The 21,271-nt window shown below is 42.9% G+C and overlaps 2 protein-coding genes across 10 annotated transcripts; one reads left to right on the top strand and one right to left on the bottom strand.

The window, feature by feature from the left end:
* The first annotated feature begins 537 nt into the window (after positions 1-537).
* Positions 538-10,141, top strand: fastk (Fas-activated serine/threonine kinase). Of its 2 annotated transcripts, none has more exons than XM_084707796.1 (11): positions 538-657; positions 2,501-3,491; positions 3,954-4,272; positions 4,580-4,767; positions 4,918-5,066; positions 5,374-5,590; positions 6,077-6,236; positions 6,796-6,887; positions 7,065-7,779; positions 8,000-8,114; positions 8,303-10,141. In XM_084707796.1, exons 2-11 carry the CDS (start codon positions 2,543-2,545, stop codon positions 8,387-8,389), a joined length of 2,991 nt encoding a protein of 996 aa, XP_084563922.1. In that variant the 5' UTR covers positions 538-657; positions 2,501-2,542; the 3' UTR covers positions 8,390-10,141. The 2 variants fall into 2 exon arrangements, with proteins under 2 accessions (XP_084563922.1, XP_084563921.1); XM_084707795.1 differs by having other exon boundaries at positions 628-1,061.
* Positions 10,142-10,406: 265 nt separating this feature from the next.
* Positions 10,407-21,031, bottom strand: ubtfl (upstream binding transcription factor, like). 8 transcript variants are annotated; one of them, XM_084707799.1, is made up of 20 exons: positions 20,454-21,031; positions 18,161-18,269; positions 16,990-17,165; positions 16,788-16,871; positions 16,455-16,610; positions 16,108-16,172; positions 15,869-15,989; positions 15,504-15,614; positions 15,008-15,135; positions 14,659-14,800; positions 14,499-14,540; positions 14,263-14,397; positions 13,864-14,013; positions 13,527-13,655; positions 13,064-13,149; positions 12,625-12,814; positions 12,283-12,330; positions 11,497-11,631; positions 11,118-11,210; positions 10,407-11,015 (listed from the first exon to the last, which is right to left on the bottom strand). In XM_084707799.1, the coding sequence occupies exons 2-20, from the start codon at positions 18,222-18,224 to the stop codon at positions 10,938-10,940; spliced, it is 2,133 nt and encodes a 710-aa protein (XP_084563925.1). In that variant the 5' UTR covers positions 18,225-18,269; positions 20,454-21,031; the 3' UTR covers positions 10,407-10,937. The 8 variants fall into 8 exon arrangements, with proteins under 8 accessions (XP_084563925.1, XP_084563930.1, XP_084563931.1 ...); XM_084707804.1 differs by having other exon boundaries at positions 11,118-11,213; positions 11,563-11,631; positions 20,454-21,030; XM_084707805.1 differs by having other exon boundaries at positions 11,563-11,631; positions 20,454-21,030.
* Positions 21,032-21,271: the final 240 nt, after the last annotated feature.

Below are 21,271 nucleotides of genomic sequence, written 5' to 3'. Positions count from 1 at the left end.
CCTTGGCAGAGCATTACAAAACTCGTCATCATGGACCATTTGCATTAAAGATGCAGACCATGGTCTCAATTAAAGAAGCATGTGTCTGATTATAAGACTGGTGCAAAGTGTTGGCTACCTGAGGAACAATTGTGTTATGGGTCTATTGGCAGAGAGCACCAAGAATAATCTGATGTCAAGGAATAATACGTACAAAACTGCAGGATGAATTTTGTTTAGTCATCCTCACCAAATAAACTGGTGGTCAAACTAGTGACTAAACTTTTTTTGGCATAGTATGCAGGACAGTATACCGTTCAATATTTTCATTTACTATTATTAAATTTCTTCCAAGGACAACAGCATGAACTTCATTTCCAAAAATATTAAGAAAAATCATATATCTCACTCCAAAGTCTTAGCCTACTGTTGCAGGTCAGACTCAGAGCAACGTCGTATCGAGGGGCATCTATTCGACCTCAGTTGTGTAAAAACAAGTCTGAGACTGAAACACACTTTAACGTATTGGTTCATGTCAGGATTGAGCAAAGAACGTACTCCCTTTCGCTCCTGCCTCATTCCAGGCAGTAGGTGGCAGTGATACACTTTCAACGTTTCTTTTCCCCCAGCAATAGACATGAAAAACCACTGAGAAAGGGAAATGTCGGATGCGGAGAGGTAAGGACGGGGGATCGAAAGATACTACTTTTGAAGAAATGCTGTCAGTTAACAACTAGGAATGAACCCCTTGGCGTGCGAAAACAATCAAGCTGTAGGCTTTACTGTGGATAAAAAACATGCCAATGAGTGACAATTTAGTAACAGCACTGTGCTTGAGTAACTAGCTAGCTAGCTGCTACAAGTAAGATAGCTTGGCCGGGAAGACAGCTAGAGCGAGTCTAGTACAATTTCACTAGAAGAAGCTACAGTAGCTAGCCTAGCTTAACTAGCTAAGGGGTCAGACAAACTAGATTATAATTTGAGGTCTAAAGATAACCGAAAAGCAGGTTTCTCTTGGCTGGCTGAAGTGACTCCAGCCGCCTGGACACCACTTTCTGGCCTGCTGGTCTGACATCAGACATGTGAGTACAATATGTTAATAACAGCTAGCACTAGCTAATTTCTGATATCTACGTTAGCCTCGCTAAATATGTCTGTGCCCTTCCTTGGCCAAAGGGGTTGGTACCAGTTAACTCTTTAAAATAATGACAATCACAACGGAAGAAAGCAACATTTTGCTGGATTAACACTACGCAAAGTGGCTGTGCTCGTTATTGTTAATAGCTTGCTACCTCAGCCAACGCCTGTCTTTAACAAGTTACTAACCGAGCTGCCCTGGCCTTGGCACGTCACGATTTATTCAAAAATGCACGCCCCCTAGTACACAGTCCTTCCATACCGGTCGTCCAATAATTTCCAATAGAGCGTAGCAATGGTTGTATCTATGCCATTTTTCTATCTATGACAATTTTGTATCTATGCATGGATGGTGTTGTAGGTCTCTGCCAACTTGGAGCTCTAGTGCTTTGGGGGTCAAGATACTGAATCGTTACTGACAAATTATTGTAGTATACAAGTCAATTAAATATTCGTTATTAGACTTTTTTATTAAAGGCCAGATCATGCTACTGTTAGTGATGCAACCATCCTTCCATGGTACAACGTTGTAATGTATCGTGTGAAATATAAACATTCGAAATTATGAATATTATTGACTTTAGGGTGCCCACTTCATTGCAAAGGTTTTGACACCGGGTTATCCAGGTAGTCATCTGTAATAACAACAACATTAATAGGCAATGAGACCTATATATTCTGGAGGTGGTTTACAATTTAAATACAGTACCAGGAAAACATATTATCCCCTGGTCTAATGTTCTGCATTAGGTTTAGTAAATCAGAGTATTATCAAATAATATATTCTCAATTGAGAATTTTTTTGTAAGTTTATTTGCCTCTTGACATGGTGATGTATATTTGAAACCCCTTTGTAGTATGATCCAGTTCCACCAGATCATTCATATTGTTATTTTTATTTTTACAAACCAGAATTGCTCTATACTATTCTTGTTGACTAATATTGAAGTCTTATGTAGGGTCTGTTGTCTTACATGAGAGCATGTGACAGTAGAGCAACCAGGAGTGTCTTTTTTTATGTGCAATGTACAGTACCAGTCAAAAGATTGGACACATTTTTCCATGTGTTCAAACTTTTGACTGGTACTGTACACACACGCACAAGCACACGCACACATACAAATACACACACACACATAGCCACAAACATGCATACATACACACACACATATACACACACACATATACACATGCAGACAGCCTGTAGGCAAGTCACTAAGGCCACAGTTTGTACCATGCACAATATGCATAATATTTAGGCTGTGAAGTGGAATTACTATGAAATTATATTATTTCAATATAAATTTTGAGTTGTATTTACCTATCTCCATAGCATTTCTTCACCTCCTTTCTCTCTCCACTCACCCCTTTTTGTCCTTTGCAGGTTTAGTGTGTTACATCTCAGAGGTGGACTGGCTGGTGTACTATGCAGAGGCTGCCTTCCAGCTTGCGACTCCTGAGCTGTGGCAGCATCCTGTTACCCCTTGCCTTCCCTCACCTGCGACCCGCCTGCTTCCCCAGCGCCCCATCTCTCTCCCTCACTGGCATGTATGCCACCCGCCTGTACAGCACGGCAGGAGGAGGAGGCGGAGCTGGGGGGAAGCCAGCGCGCCGGCCAGGACTGGCTGGAGCAGGGCTTCCCATACTAGATAACCACCATCAGCACCACCCACACCATCACCATCTGCCTCCTCACCACCACGCCCACCACCATCTCCATGCTCCTGCTCCGCCTCCCAGATACCCGCCTCTCTACCAAGGCCGACCGGATACCCACCGAGGGCCTCACTTCCACAGCCACCACCAGCATCATTACCACCCACATCCACACACGCAGCCACCTCACCTGGCCCCGCCTCCTCCACCACCCCCTTTGCCCCTGCATACCCACTTTCAGCAGCACGCTCCCCTACACCACTATGCCAGCACAGGCAGTGGCAACGCCAACAGTGGCGGCATGAGCAGCAAGAAAAAGACATGGAACTTCATCCATGAGAAGATGAGCTACGACACGTTCTTCACCATGAAACGCTTAATTGAGCGCTCGCGGCGGCCGGATGAGGTGCTGCGCTGGGTGGCCCAGAATCCAGGCAAGATCTCCCATAACCACTACCCTATAGCCTTGCAGAAGATTGGCCAGCTGCTGCAGACTGGTGGGGGAACGGGCGGAGCTGCCACAGAGGTGGCCTTTGGATCCTCCTCTCCAGGAGGGGGCAGTGCGGGAGTAGGGGATGGAGCGGGGGTGACGGAGAGGAATGGACGGCAGATCCTGGAGCACCAGGATTTCCAGACTCTGTGTGACGCCATCGTGAACGATTGTGCCAAGTTTGACAACTTCAGCATAGTCAACTGTCTTTATGCAGTTGCAGCTCTTGGTAAGTCATTAACGGATATTTACTGTGTATAATATGTACATATTCAGAAGAATCGGAAATACACAAACTGATGTGCCACATCAATTGATGTGGGGAAATTCTATGAGCTGAGTCCCTCACTGAAACAACATGGCATACCTACTGTTGCCATGTTGTTTCAGTAGGAAATGGGAAATGTTTCAGAGGGAAATGGTCACAAACCCAGTGTGGGTGATATTTGTTGTTCATTACATTAGGGCTATCATTGTTAATGAAACATTTGACAGGTTTGACTTCACATTCTGGAGTTTTTAAATGCAGGTTATATTATTGTTACAATGTTATTGAGTACAACAATTGGAGAAAAATATTGGGCCTACTTAAAAGTTGAGGTAATAAATAAGTTAAATAACTGTAATTATGCTATTACTTATAATATCATCTTGAATTTCATTTCTAGTTTATTTCCTTCTATACCACCAGGTCTCCCCAGTAATTTGCGAGTGGTGCAGGTCCTGGAGGTGGAATCCCAGTCCCGTCTCAACCAGTTCAACCAGAAAGATGTGTCCATGGTGTTCAGCTCCAGCATGAAGCTTCACCCTGGCAGCCAGCACCCACTGACTGAGGCCTGCCTGGTGGGCCTGGAGAAGAATCTGGAGCGAGAGCGCCACCCACAAACCCTCTTTCTTCTGCTCTCTTACTATCGCCTAAAGTGGCGCTTGCTGAACCCACAGGACGCTGCCAATGGAGGCACCAAGGTTGACACCGTGCACCCCAACCCAGAACAGCTGCTAGTCAACAGGTGGGGTTCATGACCAACACGAGCATAGTTTTTAAATGGAGCTGTGCACGCATGCATGAGTCTTGCCCATTGGAATACTAACGCAATTGATGAACCTTTTATGTATTTGTTGGTCTTTCAATTGTGAACATAACAACATGCAAATAGGATTGTAATTCTAATACTTAAGGACTCAAATGTAATCTAGTTTTGAATTTAGCAACCCATACGGTAAAAACGTCCCTTTGCAGGTTTTAAGTAGATGACTAAACTAGCTGAAAGTGATTTGCAATGAAGATCGCTTCAATCCAATCTCTGTGTATCACAGGAAGATCTTGCGGCTGGTCAAGCACACCCTAGCCAGCGTCAGCGGAGTTCGTGACCAGGAGATGGCACTGCTGGATGAGATGCTGGCAGCGTGCGCTCGCGAGGCCAGCAACAAGAGCCTTGAGCTCATCTTCAGCTCCCATCTCTTCTACCAGAACAGACAGGAAAGGTTCATCAACAGCCTCGCTGGTATGCATCATTCTGGCCTTTTCCCATATTCTGTAATGATGACGCTTTAATAATAAATGACTTTGAATGGTATATGGTCAGTTTACAAAGTCCTTCACAATGTATATTTTCCAACTTTTCATAACTTCTTTCTCTTTTAAAACTTAACAGAGGAGCTTCCTAAAAAGGTGGACAGCATCACTCCATACACCATGGCCCTTATTGCCAAATATGTTGCCCGCCACCGGTTGAGAGACACTCACCTGCTTGACACCATTGCCAACTTCCTGGTCAAGAAGGGTGAATATCTGGACAGCAAGGTGACCCATATTTATTCAACCTTCTTTTCACATTACTTCAAATAGGAATGATGAGATGTTTTAGCAGCAGTACCATTGCAAGGGTAGTTGAGGCCGATTGTAAATGTGGAGACTTTAACAATTTAAGGACCTGTAATTTGTTGGAGACCTAAAGTAGTTTTTTTACATGGCTGGTAGAGATGGTATGTAGAAAAGAAGAAAAGGCAATAGTGAAATGCTCAACTCATGAGGAAGGGCGGCACAAAGTCTTCTTGTTGCACAAAGACTCTTGGAACATCCCCCCCAAAATGTTTGATTCTCCCTCCAGGTTATCCAGAAGCTGGTGTTCCCCTTCAGCCGAATGAGCTACCGGCCATCCAATGAGGCCCAGTTCTTCTCCAAGCTTGAGGTGGTGCTTGAACTGAAAGCTCTGAGTTCACCTCTGGCCACTGTCAACATCCTTATGTCCCTGTTCCAGCTGGGCCACTTCCCTGGCCTGGTCCTACACAGGGTTTTTTCCACGGCCTTCATCAGCAACGTCACAAGTGAGTACAAGAAGCACTTAAATATGAGTAGGCCTACTTGCAAGTACAGATACATGCACAAACTCAACAAGCTGCATGTGATGTAAACAGCCTGCAGTCCCATCAGTAAGACTTGTTAGCTAAGCATGCTCTTGATTTGCCACTTAAATAAAATAAAATAGAATAACGACACATTAAAAGTACAATAAGTAAGAATACACCTTTTGTCCCCTATGAACATGTTGTGTAAACTAATGAGGTCCTCAGAGTTGTTTAGCAACAGACAGTTCAGTGCCGACGGAATGTCCACTACAAATGAGCGGTCCCCTACTTTACAGCCAATTATGTTCCAGCAATCCTGTTTGGAAACCTACAGTAGTCTGAGCATGTTTTGAAGGTATTATGTGCGTGCCGTGTATATGGGAGACATCCTGTGTATGTATCATATGTATGAACTAGTATCTTCTCTCTTAAACTTTTAGTGTTGCCTCTGTTTGTTTTTTGTAGACAGCCCTTACGCTCTCATCGTTTGCCGCTACTTGTCTCTGCTGGATGCAGCGGTGGAGCTTGAGTACCAGGACTACACTGGACCCAGACTGCAAGACACGCACAAGGTGCTGATGTTCGACCACGCTCTGACCGCAGACGAGGTCAACCGCAAATACAGGTACTGTGGGGGGACAGGGACCGTGGTTACAGGGACCGTGGTTACAGGGCCTGTGTACATGGCAGACATGCTTGTTGCTGGGGCGTGATTCATGGAAAATGGGAACTGCATTGCCCTTTAAAGTTCACTTTTCAGTTAAATTATCCACAAAATCTAAATGTGTCTCTTGCACTTGAACACTTTCACATAAGATTAAAAAAATAAGGGTTTAAACATTGTTTTTGAATGTACTGAAAAAAGCTGAAAGGTCGCTTCAGTTGACAATGGCATACAGTACCAGTCAAAAGTTTGGACACCAAACTCTTGACGGTACTGTACACACATACAGATACACATATACGCACACATACAGATACACATACACACACAAGCAAAACACAGGTTGGCAAAGTATCACAATACATATGGTACCAATCAAAAGTTTGGACACATTTTCCCATTCAATGTGTCCAAACTTTTGACTGGTACCGTATATACTACATATATAAAACTTGGAATTCTACTTAAGAAACATATCCAAAATAGAGTTGTTAATCAGTTTGTTTATGTGTCTTGTCAGTTACAAGGGTCTTGTTGCAGAAGCCCTGCGACAGCTAGTGGGAGAGCATGGCTACAAACAGGATGAAGTGCTGCCCCCCGGATATTACACAGGTATGGGGAAATATCTCAGAGATGTACACAAAGATCTGTTGACACGCTATTCTGTAGTGTTATTAAGGTGTCAAAAAGTTGTCATTGTACCTCAGGTGTATAAGTTGAGGCCAACTGTACATGGCAGTTATAATGGATTATCTGACCAGTGTCTGTTTTACCTCTATTCCTCTGAAGACTTTTTGCTGTGGATTGATGCTTCTGGGAGGGTTCTCCCAATCAGGACGTCTGTGGCCTCTTTGGGGGTGGTCTCCACAGGCTGCCTTTCCACAATTAACAACGTTCCGAAGGCTCTAGAGGGGACCGGTTCTGTTGCGGCCCTCTCCTCCGACTTTCAGAAGTTCTCCCCCTTTGCTTCATTAGAAGAGTCTTGTGACCAGCGGCCCACGACGGACGTTCTTGGCGGAGGGCCCGAGTCGGTGGCCTTCCTGTCCCACCACATGCGGACTGCTGCAGGAGGCCCGGCCACATCTGCCTCAAGTGTGGGCTCAAATGGTGGGCCGCTGGACTACAACCCCTACTACGTGCCTACGCCTGACTACTACTCCAGCCTGGCCAAGGAGCACTCTTTGGAGAGCCAGGATAGCTCCACACTGAGCAGCCCACCCTCTGATGGATTAGCCCAAACCGTTGTTTCTGGGACCGGGGGACCCTCCTCTTCAGACTCCCTCTTCCAGTTCTCCATAGGGAAGATACTGGAGGATGAGGGAGGGCCTCGGACAGTCATTCCAGGGAGCCAGAGGCCAGACTGTGAGCTGCCAGCCTTTTATGATGAGGTGACGTATCCGGAAGGGGGGAAAGGGGATGTAGGCCCCACCTCACCACTTCATCTTCATCCTGCTAATCGGACTGATGAGGAGAGGGCAGCCGGAGACCAGAGGCAGGTCAAGAGGTCAGTATGTGCTTTCCAACTTGAAAACGTTAAAGTAATACGTTTTGTAGGTTTTTTAGAGTTTCACACTCAATTCCGCTTGGCTATAATCTCCTTGAACGAAGTTCAAAACGTCTCAATACAGATGTAATGATCCTGTCTAGCCTACTGCGTAGCCTAATCCCGAAATCTTTTGGACATTTGAGTTAATGGACTTTAAAATATAATTTGTGTTCTTCAGGGTCATCATGTCTGTGAATGATAAATGGCACTACTGCCATAACTCTGATGTTTTGGTGGGCTCACGGGCCATGAGAGATCGTCACTTAAACCTACTAGGATACATCATCCTACAGGTGAGTTCAGGCCCTCGAACAACTAGATTCTAGCAACAAAAACAAAGTATCTGTCATTCCTGTACACCCTTTTACTTTTAGTATAATGAAATTCAGATTTCAATGTAAAACGGCCATTGACGAGGTTTCTGTAAGTGTTCCATTGACATCCATTTATGTGTTTCGTTCTGTTCTTTTGTCTTCTCTAGCTGCCCTATCATGAGCTGGAGAAGCTTAATGGTATTGAGGAGGTGAAGCAGTACCTCAACAAAAAACTCCTGGAAATCCCCTTATGACAACATGACTCACTGTGTGCTTGCTTGTTTGTGTGAGTGATTGTGTAGTGGGTGTTTGTTGGATTGGGGGAAAACATGTTTTTCTGGGAGGAATACTGTTTTAACAACATTGAAAACTTAAATGTATCCAAATGGCACTAAGCTCATGCCAAAAATAGTTACTTTCCACTTGATATGTTTAGTAGCATGTTGCCATACATGTGTAAATCAATGTTATTGCCACAATAGTACTTTTCATAATATACCTTACCACCATTGCCCAGTGTCTTTCAAAAGTCAACCCAAAAAAAAAAAAAAAATTGTAGCAGATCCTCATATTAGATTTTATCAAGAACATTTCTTATAGGAATTATTTGATTTTGGATTGGTGTTACAATAGGGTTTAAGATATTGAATATGGATTTTTGGGGACATTTGTCCCTTTTTGTATCATTAATTTCCACTGTCATGCACGTTGGGGACATCAGTGTTCAGGTCAGGTACAGGGTAAAGAGGTTTCAGGGACAGGTAACTACACCTGTTGTTTAAAAAGAAAATCAAATTTTTGATTTTTGAATTACTTACTAAATCATCTCATACAGCTCTTGGTTTTGTGTAATGTACAGGAAGCTAAACTTAAATATGGGTGGGAAGTGTTAAGTAGTCAACTGTTTTGATTTGTTTAATGTATTTTGAAAAATTAGATCCTACTTTGCAACTTCACTTCTGGATCTCATGCAGCATCGTCTGGAAGAAGTTGACATGGTATAATATGCAGATAATGTTTTTTTTTTAAATTAACAAATGATTGAGATTATTTTAAACCTATAGGAACACTGAAGTGTTGATGAAAGACAGTGGACAAAATCAGTGGTTGGATGAAATGGATGTGGGTAAAGTGATACTTTAAAAGCATATATTTTTTATAAGGTTACATGCCGCATTGGTAAAGTAAGAGCTACTGAATTGATCTTTTGCCCAGTTTTTGTTTTGCTGTGTCATATATATATGAGTTCCACTGTCCACTCCCACTGCTACTCTCATGGCACCAAAAGTCCTCAGGTGACATCTTTATTTAGAAAGTATCTTGGTGTCCAGAAAGAATTTGGGATGATTGTTTACCGTGCTGCTGAAGGGGCTGATTTGTGTGCTGGGTAATTGCATCAGAAATGTAATGGGACATGTTTATTATAAGCGCTCTACTCTGTATGATGGTGAACTGTTTCAGCTGGGGCTATTGAGGTGGTACGAGGCAGAGTTGCAGGTCTCATCAACCAGGGTTCCCCCAGAATGTATTTATTTTACTTGGCCAGGCCTACTTTGGTCACCCCAGAGGTTGTGTCACACATAGCAAAGGTGAGTTTTGGGACAGTCTCATTCACTTCCATTGTTATTAAATGCATTTGCTTTGCTTAGTGCATACTGCAAGCCTTCTGTGTAGCCCATGGTCAAGGAGAGAAATGGAGACATGGTGAAGTTACCACCCTGAACAACCTGTGAGTAAAATATTGTGAATGTGTTACATTTGTTTAAGTAGCTATTGGCTCTTGAAAATGGCTATAGCATTCTAAAAGCCTTTGCAGTGCCCTGTGAACAGAAAGCACTATAAATGTACTACACAAAAGGTGGTTCACATGGGTGTCACAGATTATTTATTACAATTGGTGTCACTCCTCTGGTTTAGAGGATGGGCAAGTGTACAGACGTCTGGGTAAAGAGTGGGAGAGCTTGTTTATACATTGAAATGTCTATATAAAATTTAAAGAGGAATAAGGCTTTGTTTTTTATATTATGGTCTCAGTATTTAAGTGTCAAGCCTGATGATCTCATTTGAGATTATTAAGGGTTAATGATAGGTTTGTGGATCAACATGCAACACTCAAATTGGTACATACCGCAAAAGGCAGCGGTTATTGTAGTGACCAGGACCTTAACCAAATATTAATGTGTGTGGATTGAAGATTTGTTTCAAAAGACATTTCGATCTCAGTTTTCCAGTCATTTCAGTGGGACCTAAAACTAAATCACACAGGGAGAATACAAGAGAAAAAGTGCATTTTTATTATTGAGGGTCAGATGTTCAAATGGAGGGGAAGCAGCAACAGTCCTTCCTCTGTGCTGGCTATCAGCAAGAACAAAGGACAAAAAAACGGCAGTGAACACCTCAATATGGCCTTTTCCAGCCTAACTCTGTATAAACCAATTGTTCAAAAAATTCATAAAGCTTTAACTGCTTCCGAAATGTCCTTTTTTTTTATAGTGTAAAAAAAAACAGTTTTTAATTACACCTATATAAAGGCATTAAAAAAATGTATGCATTAGAACACACAGGTAACTAAGCCCCTTTTTAAAGTCGAGACATTGTCCCGTCACTGATTCAGTCTCTGGGTCATCAGGAGAATCTCCCTCCACCATCCCCCCCCCCCTGCGTTTCCTTCTAGTTGGAATGGGGGGAGGAGAGCCCACGGGCCAGCACTGGTACGTCACCGCCGCCTTCTGGTCAAGACGGGACAAATGAGTTGCGAGGAGGCGTGTCCCGCACAGCCCCTCCTCTTTGTACAGGCAAGGGCTAGTCAGACTCCGAATCACTGCTGTCCTCTGAGGAAGAGCTGCTGTCCCCTGATTGGTCGTCATCTTCGTCGTCATTCTGAGCACAGACAATATATTTTTCTTACTTGATCTGATCAAAACCAATCTCTTAAAGGAAAATTCTTGTTTCTGATGTACCACAAAACAGCAGATAACTTGCCTCATCGTCGTCGCTGTCGGTGCTACCTGAAGATTCATCGTCATCATCAGAATCGGATGAGTCAGTCTTATCATCATCAGAGTCTGATGAGTCCTGCTGGAAATCACAGGGTCACTCCTTTTCATCACATAGTCAAACAAACAGGTGGTCTGAGCCCATATCTAACTTAAACTGTCCTAGTTCACAAGCCAGAGCTTTCTAACCTTCATCAACCCCCACCAAGCACCAAGAACACATGCCTAATGATCACCTACACATATGCTACCCACACCAAAATCAGTGTGTGTTGGATGATGCATGGCAAATTTGAAAAGAATGAAAGGACTATGGTGCGTGTGTGTGTGTGAGAGACTGAGCCTCTGCATGAGCAGTTTATTACCTTGGCCCGGTACGCCATGGCCCGCTTGCCCACCCCGACCCCCGTTGCTGCAGCTCTGGCACCTACCGCCTTCCCCTTGGCAGTCACGCGGATCTTGGCGCTTGGTCCCCGTGCTTTGGTCGTGGTCCGTCGTTTCTACATGAACACAGGATAGAAAACGTCGGGTAAGAAGAGGGCTGTATAGAAGCCTGGGGGGTTCTTCATTTTACCTTGATCTGTGATAACTATTGGTTTACAAACTATGTAAATGAACACTAAATGTACTTAATTCAAAACTATTAAGTCATACACTTTTTCACTTTGGACAATCTTACAGGCACTGTTAGTTCTAGGTGTAATGCATTTACACGTACAGTAGGTGATCCCTAATCCCTGGAGAACATATTTGCGTACACTACTGACTTGTTTACTCAGTGTAAAATGTCAGTTGAGCAATTGTCATATTAACAAAGCTATTGTTGCAACATTTGGGTTAACCTTATTTAACTGGGGAGGACTGGCACACACAGAATGTTACATATGGAACCTATAAAATATAACGCATGAAACATAATCCACCCTTCACACAGAGTATGGGTGTGGTTTCCCTACTCATCATGCATGTTAACATAGAACTGGAACAGTAAAGAGGAATTTGTCATACAGTATCAGCAATGTTGTAACGTTTGGTCACAACTACTTAGTATTAAATAGTATAAAACAAATCATTTCCAGGGGTCTGAACACAACTACAAAGGTTATATGTTAAATGTGGCCATCTTGTGAGGAGAGTGCACAGTTACTCACCGTGGTGGAGAACTCTTTATAAAGTGCCCGTTCATTAGGAGAGAGAGACTAAGGATAAACCAGAATAAAAAAAGCAGAAATGAACGAACATGGGGAAATGGAAACAGACACATTCTAGTTCAAATAAACAGGACCCTAACCTCAATGAATTTCATTCATTTCGATAAGATTCAGTCTTTATTTTGTCTGTCGTAAGCAGGCAAACCGAGCTGCTAATTGTATTTGGCCTTTTAACATCCTTCTCGCCTAACTCTACGTCTACCCAATGTTGATATGCATAAGATCAACAACAAGGTGAAAAGTAAGTTGATAGTTTTATGTGTAGGTCAATATCTGACCTACCTTGACCCAGGCTTCCAGCTCAGCCTTGTACTCAATCTGCTGCTCCTCCACCAGCTTCTTGTACTTGTCCTTTTGGCTCTGGCTGAGCTTGTGCCAGCGTTTTCCGATCTCCACCATGCGTTCCTTCAAGCTGAAGTGGTTGAGCTCTCCGTTGGTCAGCAGCTCCTGAGAGAACATCTGGTATCCACTCCTACAGGGGAGGAGCACAGATGAGTCCGGAAACGACGTCCCTTTACGTTGAAGTACACTCGTTTATGGCTACAATTTGTTGAAAGCTAGACTGTTTACACTGGAGGGCTAAACACACTGAAGTAGTGAGAAAATAAAAGCTGTTCGACAACAAAAAACATGGTTATTATGTATGAGACAAGAAAGGGGGAAACAACTTTGAGAGTGAATAATTAACAGGCAAAGTGGTAAAGTATGTTTGTTCACTTACACTGGTGGCTTCTTGGGCTCCCCGTCAAATTTCGGTTTCCTCTGTCCTTGTCCAGGTGGGGGCGTCCTCATCTCCAACAGCTCCCTCTGGGGGTACAACAATGTATTTATGGGACTGACACAGTCAAATCACACACACACACGTCACAATGCATGAGGTTTATGAAACTGCAAGTGATAAAGACAAATCCCTTAATACATGACAGTCGAACATACTTGTATCACATACCGATACAACAAACTAGCGTGTACCCAGATAATGTCAAGACGTGGTGCAATGGTTGGAAACGGACGCGGGAGGAAAGGAGGAGGGAAATGCATCCAGGGGAGGGGGAGGGAGAGAGAGAGTCGAGAGGAGGATGGCCACGGGGTGCAAGTGGGAGGAGGAAGGGACAGGCGACCAACATTTTGACATTTCTTCAGCACACTGGAGAAGACAGTGGTCAAAACGTCTGGTCACTGACCACGGGCCGGTACTGAACCTCGTATCGCTTCTGGTCCTCAGCTGCTTTCTTGATCCATGGGATCTTCTCCTTCTTCTCCATAGCCTTCCAGGCTGCCTCCATGGCACTCTGAGCCTTCTTCCTGTCGCTCTGTATCATACAAGGGGAAACGTAAGCGCCTAGATGGACAACCGAAAAGGCTTACGGACATTTATTTTTGTGTGCTGGATATCTCCTCACCCCCTTGACGGTGTTGGCAACACCATGAAGTGAAATGCTCAAATTAAATGAAGCTAAAGCAGGGTGATTCTAAAGTTGGTTTGTGCCCTGTCGGGTTCCGAATCTCACACCCTCTCACCCTATACTTTGCCATGTAGTCTCCGATTACGCTCTGCTGCCACATCTCCTCGGCCGTCTTGGGTGTCTCTGGGAGTTTAGTTCTTTTCTTGCCGTCCCGTTTGTTCGGCACGGCAGCATGGGCCCACGTCTCCAGCTCAGGACAACGCTCCTACAAAGAGCGAATCATCCGCAAAGAATAATGTTGACCATCTCTGCATGTTGGTTGCACAGCAGGTGACAAGCATTAACGATTCCTGTTAAGTCTAGTGACAGCTCAGCTTCCATTAGGAAACACTTTGTCTATATTTCTAGACAGCTGAAAACTAAGCATCCACAGTTGACTGATCCCTTTTAAGCGATATGTGACATTGCTTGCTTTAGAACCCACCATTCCCAAAGACTGAAGAGCTTGACATACCTGGACTTTTTTGAGACCCACCTTGGAGGAGGGGGATTTGGCTCTGTGAGGGCTGCCCGCAGCCCCCATACCCAGCCGTGACCCCCCCAGCTTCTCCTCTGTTAGGACTCGGTCCCTCTCTTCCTCTGGGAGACTCTGTGGGAGCAGCAACATTTACGCTCATGTACAGAAGGTATATTTATGTATATTTTAAACCTAATATTTTTTGCCAGAAATGTATTAGTCATTCTACTAACTTCTAGAAATCTCTGCAGGTCAATGTCATACTGCTTCTTTTTCTGTAGGCAAACAGTGGTGGGGTGGGGGAAAATATAGTTTTTGAGTATTATCATATTCACATGGAAGTCAACCCAAGAACTTACAAGATTTAAGAATGCAAAACGTGTTATGTCTGACCTGTTCACAGCGCTTCTGAAACATATCTTTCTCTTTTTGCGTCATCATCTTCCATTGCTTGCTGCACAGCACCATGCGCTCAGTGCTGGGGACATCCTTCATGTTCACCATTAGCTCAGCGCAGTATAAGGAATAGCCGTTCCTACGGATTCAGAATGAGCTACGGTCACTACGGTATTCAACAACCACGCATACGATATGTACGGTGGGATCCAATTGGATAACCAAGTTGGTTTTCATAATTGTGTCCAATCATGTATTAATAGCACTGGGACATTCATTATTTGTATTACTGACTGATGTCCACAACCACGGTGAATAAATCTGCATATTTAGCACAAAGACTTACGGTGGAGGTTTAGTGGGTCTGCCGTCAAACTTGTCCTTGAGCTGGCGCTCTGCTTTGGTGAGGACGGACTTAACATGCTCGTCTGAGTTGATTTCGGGGTGAGCTAAATGATAGGCTCTCATGCTCCCCTGCAGAGACAGAGGTTGGGTCAGAGACAACTTGACCAGAGGCACAGTCAGCAATAAGAACATGAAGGCTGAGCAATCTTACTAAATTGTTCTAACAATACTTTTGGCTATCAAGTTAAGCAGGTTGGCCAGCTAACAGTTTTACTGCAAATTGGTCGGCACAGTAATGTCTTGAATTATGTTTTATTCCATTCAACCTAACCTAATATGCTGGAGTACACAGTCTAAAGAACAAACAGTGTCAATGTACAAATAATTATGGACTGGAGTGTATAACACTGTGATTCATGTCTGTATTGACCCAGGACTGCTATAGCCATCTGTAGTTTTCTATCTTTATGTATATGTTTGAATCTTTTAGTCCTTACCTCATAGTCTTTCTGTAGTTCCAGGGCCTTGCTGATCCATTTAAGTCTCTTCTTGTCTGAGAGCTGGGACCACTGTCGTCTCAGTGCTTCCTTGAGCTCCTTCTGGCTCACCTGGCAAGCCCAGAGGACTGTTAATTATGACCATTCATTACTTAAGCTGATTCAAATTGACATTTTCTTATAGAAGGTCAGGGAGTGGCGGTCAAGGATGGTCAAGTCCATGAGTAGACAATTTGTTCTGATTTGTGTCCATGTTTTTTTCCCTCTATGGTAAAAGGGTGTACAAAAATGGTATTGATATGTAAAGGCTGCTCTGCCTTTAAGTAAATTAAGCAAGACCCTTTTATTCCTCAGGCAAAACTTACCTCCGGGTGTAGCTTCATGTAGGTTTTCTTTTCATGGTTGTACCACAGTTGCTGTGGTGTTTTGGGCTTCTCGGGGAGGTCTGATTTCTTTCTCTCTTCTATCAGCTCTGGATGGTCCTCTCTGAGGGTCAGAATGACGTATGGTAGTATCAGTACCTACACAATGTGCTTCTTTTGAGACCCATATTTGTTGTTATTGATATAAATGCTTTTTTTTTTACATTAACAATTATTCTTACTTAAAACGTGCCATATTCTTCTCAAAGGACTCCTTCTCTCTTTGAAATTCTGTAATGTATTTTTGCTGTTGGGAACAAATAATACATTGCATTTATAAAATATTAGCCAAACTAGGTATAGTATCACCATCTGTAACATTAGGCTCGCTTTGCTGCTCATTTTGAGCCTGCTGACTCCTCCATACAGATTAAAATGCATACTTACTGCAGACATACTTTAAATGAAACTAAAAGCATAGGTGGGGAGCAATTTCTACACCACATATGTGTCATAAATCATCCAAATCTATGTTTACATACCGGCTATAGTTGTGACAATATATCAGAAAGAATAAATCAAGCCAAACCTTTTTCTTCTCTGGGAGCTCCTTGTATTTCTTCGAAAGAATTTTGGTCAGGTCCAAGTTGCTCATCTCTGGGTGAATCTTTGCATACTTGGCTCGTTTCTCCATGAAGAAACGGAAATATGGCGTGAGGGGCTTCTTTGGGAAGTCAGGGTGCGTCTAGAGGTGTTGGAAAGCATCAATTGTCATTTAGATGTACATTGGACAACTGCAAAAATACATTTGCAACTTTGTTCACTGCAACACTTCTATATACTTCCATCAGAAGAACTAGGTTACAAAATTGTAAGAGAACACGCCAATGTGATATGATCTTTTGAAATTCATATTCGTTACCTTCAATTTCTTCCCTTTGTAAGGGTTCTTTACATACTCAATTGCATCAACAATGAGCTCGGTCATGGTCCGATATTTGCGCACCTGAACACAAAAAAACACATTCCTACCATAAAAAAAACCTTTTGGCCTTTTCTCCCCTTCCTCTTTTTTTCTACCTTTAACATCAGCAGTCACATAAACATTATTTCTTCTAGCTTACCTCTGTTGACACCTTTTGCCACTTTTGTTTGCACATGTCACTAGTGAAACCACCAAAGCAGACCTTCTCCCAGTCAAAGTGAGACTCTGTTGTCTTGTACTTCATGCCATCTAAATCAGGCAGCAAGCTACGGATCCTCTCCAATAGAGTAAGACACTCTTCCTTACTCCACTCATCTGGCACATAAACACACACAATATGCAGACACATGAGTATACAAAACACACACACCATGTACAGTACAAATCAATTTAGTTTATAATAAACAATGACCTTAATCTCAAGTAACCATCTAAAGTGAAGCTCAAACTTTAGGACATTCAGCCCAAATCTTGCTCAATTGGATACAAATAAATAATCTATACCACCCCCTGACTTTTCATTCTCTACGTGAGAAGAGTGAGTCATAGAGGTGCACTTGAGCCCTCCAAACAAGTCTTAAGGAAAAATCCTGAATATCAATCATGTTTGATTTAGGCTACATTCCAACATACTCCAGTCCCATAGTGAAGGGTGGTCAGTCAGGACATACCTCAACTTTCATTGGCAGTCTTTCTTAGACATAAACAATCCCACATTTGAAAGATTGGGGGGGGGGGGGGGGGTTGGGTTCCTAAGACTGAAGCATCTATAGGAGTATGTATGATCTCCAGTGTGTTACCTATTGTCTGGTTAAGTACATGCTTTCAGGAGAAGACTGCCCAAATCTGTGAGAGCCTGTTGTTAAACATGGTAGTCTTCCATTACAAAAATTGTTTACAGAGAACTAAAATGCTAAATTTAGCCACACATAATTTTCATCATCCTTGCAGGTTGATGGCATTTAAAACATTAAAAGAAAACATTCACAAACACAAGTACAGAAAAAACACAAGCACAGACAAATAAAAAATATATAACCACCATCCAAAATTATGACAGCATGTTGGATTTTGGGTATATTTGTATGTGGGTATGTTTCCACATAGAAAGTACAAAAGACAGCAAAACTAGTCATTTATGGGAATCACTGTTGACACCTTTCCTTTAACTGAGTCATTGGTGGAATGAATAATATCTGTTGCTCTAACACCTAGATGATTGTGGTGGGGATACTACATTTAACATAGCACAGACATATATGGAACATGTGTTTGTGAATGACGACGTGGTACTGTAGTCCACAGCTCACCTGGCTCCGTCTTTATCCGGCTAGCCTGGGAGGCCGAGGACACGGCGCTGCTGCTGCCGTTCATGGTGCAGCGTCTCCGTGCAGGTCAACTATCCGGCTCTCTAGCTGGCTGAAACCACACAACCGTCACTCCCATGCCACAAAAATGACATATCACATTTCATGCCACCGTGAAAGACTCAGGGTCAGATTCCTCAGGCATTGTTTGAAAATTTACATTTTAAAAAGTTCCTGAGATTTGAGAATTACATTTTTCCAAACTACTAAATCTTTGCTTGCTGGGAAGCAGAGCTAGTGGTAAGTACGTCTTTAAGTAGTGGTTTGCTCGCTGTCTCAGACTGTGTTCTTACATTCAGAGGGAAGTTATGAAATATTGAGCATCTCTGGCAAAACCCTGGCCCCAAAATACAATTGAGATACTATAATGATCTGTATGACAAAACTTGCACACACAAAAGAATGAGTTAGGAACAGTGAACCATCTGTATAGAAGGAAAAGATCGTCAAAAGTATTTACATAAGTGGATATTGCCCTGGGGACATACATAGACTACATTACTTCCCCTTAACTTCCCCAATCCCACCATTTTAAACTGCTTAAGAACCTTAATTGATCAGCATTTTAATCATCTTACCCTGATAAGATACTTATTTGGACTTAATCGATGTCATCGAGTCTGCATTGAGTCAGAAATATTTATTTTGATTCCAATATGGAGTCAAATACAGTTTACTCTTATGGTTACTATGGTACTGCTACTTTGCTGCTTGAATGATGTGCTATTTGCAGTATGGCTGTCGATAGAGTTGGTATACTCCAACTAATACTTGCTGTGTCAGTGTGTCACTGAACTAGCGTTGAATGATCAGGTATGGGGGTCCATATTGTTGTTTGTGTAACGCTGTGGCGTGGGTTGACAAATGCTTTCTATGTAGGCTTTTAGCAAAGGCTGCCACTGATATGCAGGCTTTCCATTATAACACATCACCTTGTAATGGGGATCTCAACGTGTAGCCCTTGGCCCCAGTAAGTGTCACCACTGGACCCTGGACACGGGTGGTGTGCGCTATAGTTTAATCTTGAACACTTGAAATACGGGTTTAAACTGGTCGGGAAAACTGTACACCGCGACTGCTTATTGATAGTGGCTATTGTTGTTTTGCAATTACGTAGCAGGCTACATCAAGGTAATGTACAAGCTTTTGAAACAAAAGCGCCAAAAAATTATGTGCAAATGAAAAATTGTCATATCCTAATATGCTAAATAAGCGTATGGTCCTCACAGAAGTAGGTTAAAGTTCCGCCTAAACAGAAATATGTCATGCGGTCGTCCCAGGGAAAACTGGATCCTCTAATGTTGGGAACGGATTACACATTCCGTGGCGCGCGGCTGACTAGAGCTGCCAGAAACTGCGCGCCTTCCCCCGTCCGCCTCGCCCGAGCGGTGGCGCAGCTGTGCTTCCGACCGAGGCGCTGCTTTCTCGGTGTAGCATAAAGTGTCATAATGGCCCGCTCACAAGGTCAAACTTGCGAATCCTCAACTAAGCTTTATTTACAACACTCATAGAAGATATAATGTGCACGACAAAGTTTTCGGAACCAAACAACTTGTTTTAATAGGTAGTCGACTACGACCCAAATATAAGTTTATTTGGCTGAAATAACAAACTTAAACTATATAAATGTACAGTGCACAATATCCAATTTGGATTGAAATAATGGTCTTAATAGCATTGTCCGAGCTAGATACTTTCTAGTTAAGTTTAGTGTGGTTACTGAGCGGTAGGCTATTTGTTAGCTACCCAGTAATGGCGCCCTAATTCCGGCAGGACATTAAACGTAGCATCCGCTGCACGAATTTAAGCTACATCAACATCTTTTTTTTAAATAATAAAATGTAACCAAATAGGTGACATGCTTTATAAAGGCAGCCACGAAACCCAAGTGCAATGTCAAATTATCAGTCTAGTCTATGTGTATGCTACCTTGCACGTGTATTTTGTCACGGAATCGCAGGATTTTGCTGTCTGTTTGAACAAAAACGTGACATTAATCAAAAATGGCTTTATTCGTATGAGATTATCGCCAAATACAATTTAAAAATTCACAAGAAATAAGGTATTTAACTACTTAAATGACTGAAATACGCTAGGTTGCATTCGAAAGCGGGCTCGTCTACTTGCTCTCGCCCAAGAGCTCACACTGCTCAGCCGCCATGAGTGTTACAAAGACTCGGGGAGGAACGATTTGAAAATGGGTTATATCTTCTTCCAAAGACAAACAAACACTCACCTTCTGTGACAGTTTGACACCAGCGTTGGTATGACACTGATAAGTATTCGCGGTAACAATTTTTGGTTGGTTAAAGTGTATTTTTTAAGCCGTCAACCCCGGGGAGTCAAGTCGAAACGGATCCGACAAAAGGAGCGTCTAGTTCGGTAGGAAACTCCGCCCAGCGCCGCAGGGGGAGGAACTCCAAAGGAAAAGATGCGAGAAAAAAGGAGACAAAAGGTGGAGGCTGCTACGCACGACAATCAGCTACAAAATGACACGAAAAAATGTGATAATAGTTTTCAATTTATAATGTAAACGTGTGGCGTTGTTATTTGTTGCATAGAGTGGGTATTTCAAGACAACCTGTAGCGAGTCATATTAATCGTTCAATTAGTATCCAGTGTTCACATGCTAAAGACTATTAAACAAAAATCGTCTAGGCTGCAACATTCTGAACTGATGATCCCCTGCGAGATAGGGATAATAGCCTGAAGCTCGAAGACAGAATAGGTACAGAACTGTTAAGAAAAAAAACTACATGCTTCGGTCGAACTACTTCGCAGTTGGACCTGCTTATTGACCCCGTGTCTGTCGTCCACGACCATGTAGTAAGGATTCTCTGCCCTGCTTGTGTTCCAACGGTGTACGAGCCAATAGAAAAGGACTATTCTGAGAAGGAATACAGATTTCCAACCCCCTGCCTAAGGTACCTCCTCTAATTCAACTGTGGTGTGAAAATAAACAGAATCTCCTTGTAGGCTTTGTCAAAGCTACCTTTGTAATTAAGTGTGGAATATTCGAAAGAACAGACAATCAACAATGTGAATTGTGATCTT

The sequence above is a fragment of the Hypomesus nipponensis genome, chromosome 10, assembly GCF_054491055.1.
Source record: "Hypomesus nipponensis isolate SF chromosome 10, ASM5449105v1, whole genome shotgun sequence".
Lineage (NCBI taxonomy): Eukaryota > Metazoa > Chordata > Actinopteri > Osmeriformes > Osmeridae > Hypomesus > Hypomesus nipponensis.
Note: the sequence above shows the minus strand (reverse complement) of the source record. Positions and strands in the feature narration are given on the sequence as shown.

Coding starts and splice junctions, on each gene's coding strand:
- fastk (XM_084707796.1), top strand. CDS start 2,543: ATGCAGAGGCTGCCTTCCAGCTTGCGACTCCTGAGCTGTGGCAGCATC. Junction 5,067..5,373: donor GTGAATATCTGGACAGCAAG/GTGACCCATATT, acceptor TTCTCCCTCCAG/GTTATCCAGAAGCTGGTGTT. Junction 5,591..6,076: donor CTTCATCAGCAACGTCACAA/GTGAGTACAAGA, acceptor TGTTTTTTGTAG/ACAGCCCTTACGCTCTCATC.
- ubtfl (XM_084707798.1), bottom strand. CDS start 18,224: ATGAACGGCAGCAGCAGCGCCGTGTCCTCGGCCTCCCAGGCTAGCCGG. Junction 15,615..15,868: donor ACATGAAGCTACACCCGGAG/GTAAGTTTTGCC, acceptor TGGGCTTGCCAG/GTGAGCCAGAAGGAGCTCAA. Junction 15,136..15,503: donor AACTACAGAAAGACTATGAG/GTAAGGACTAAA, acceptor CTGTCTCTGCAG/GGGAGCATGAGAGCCTATCA.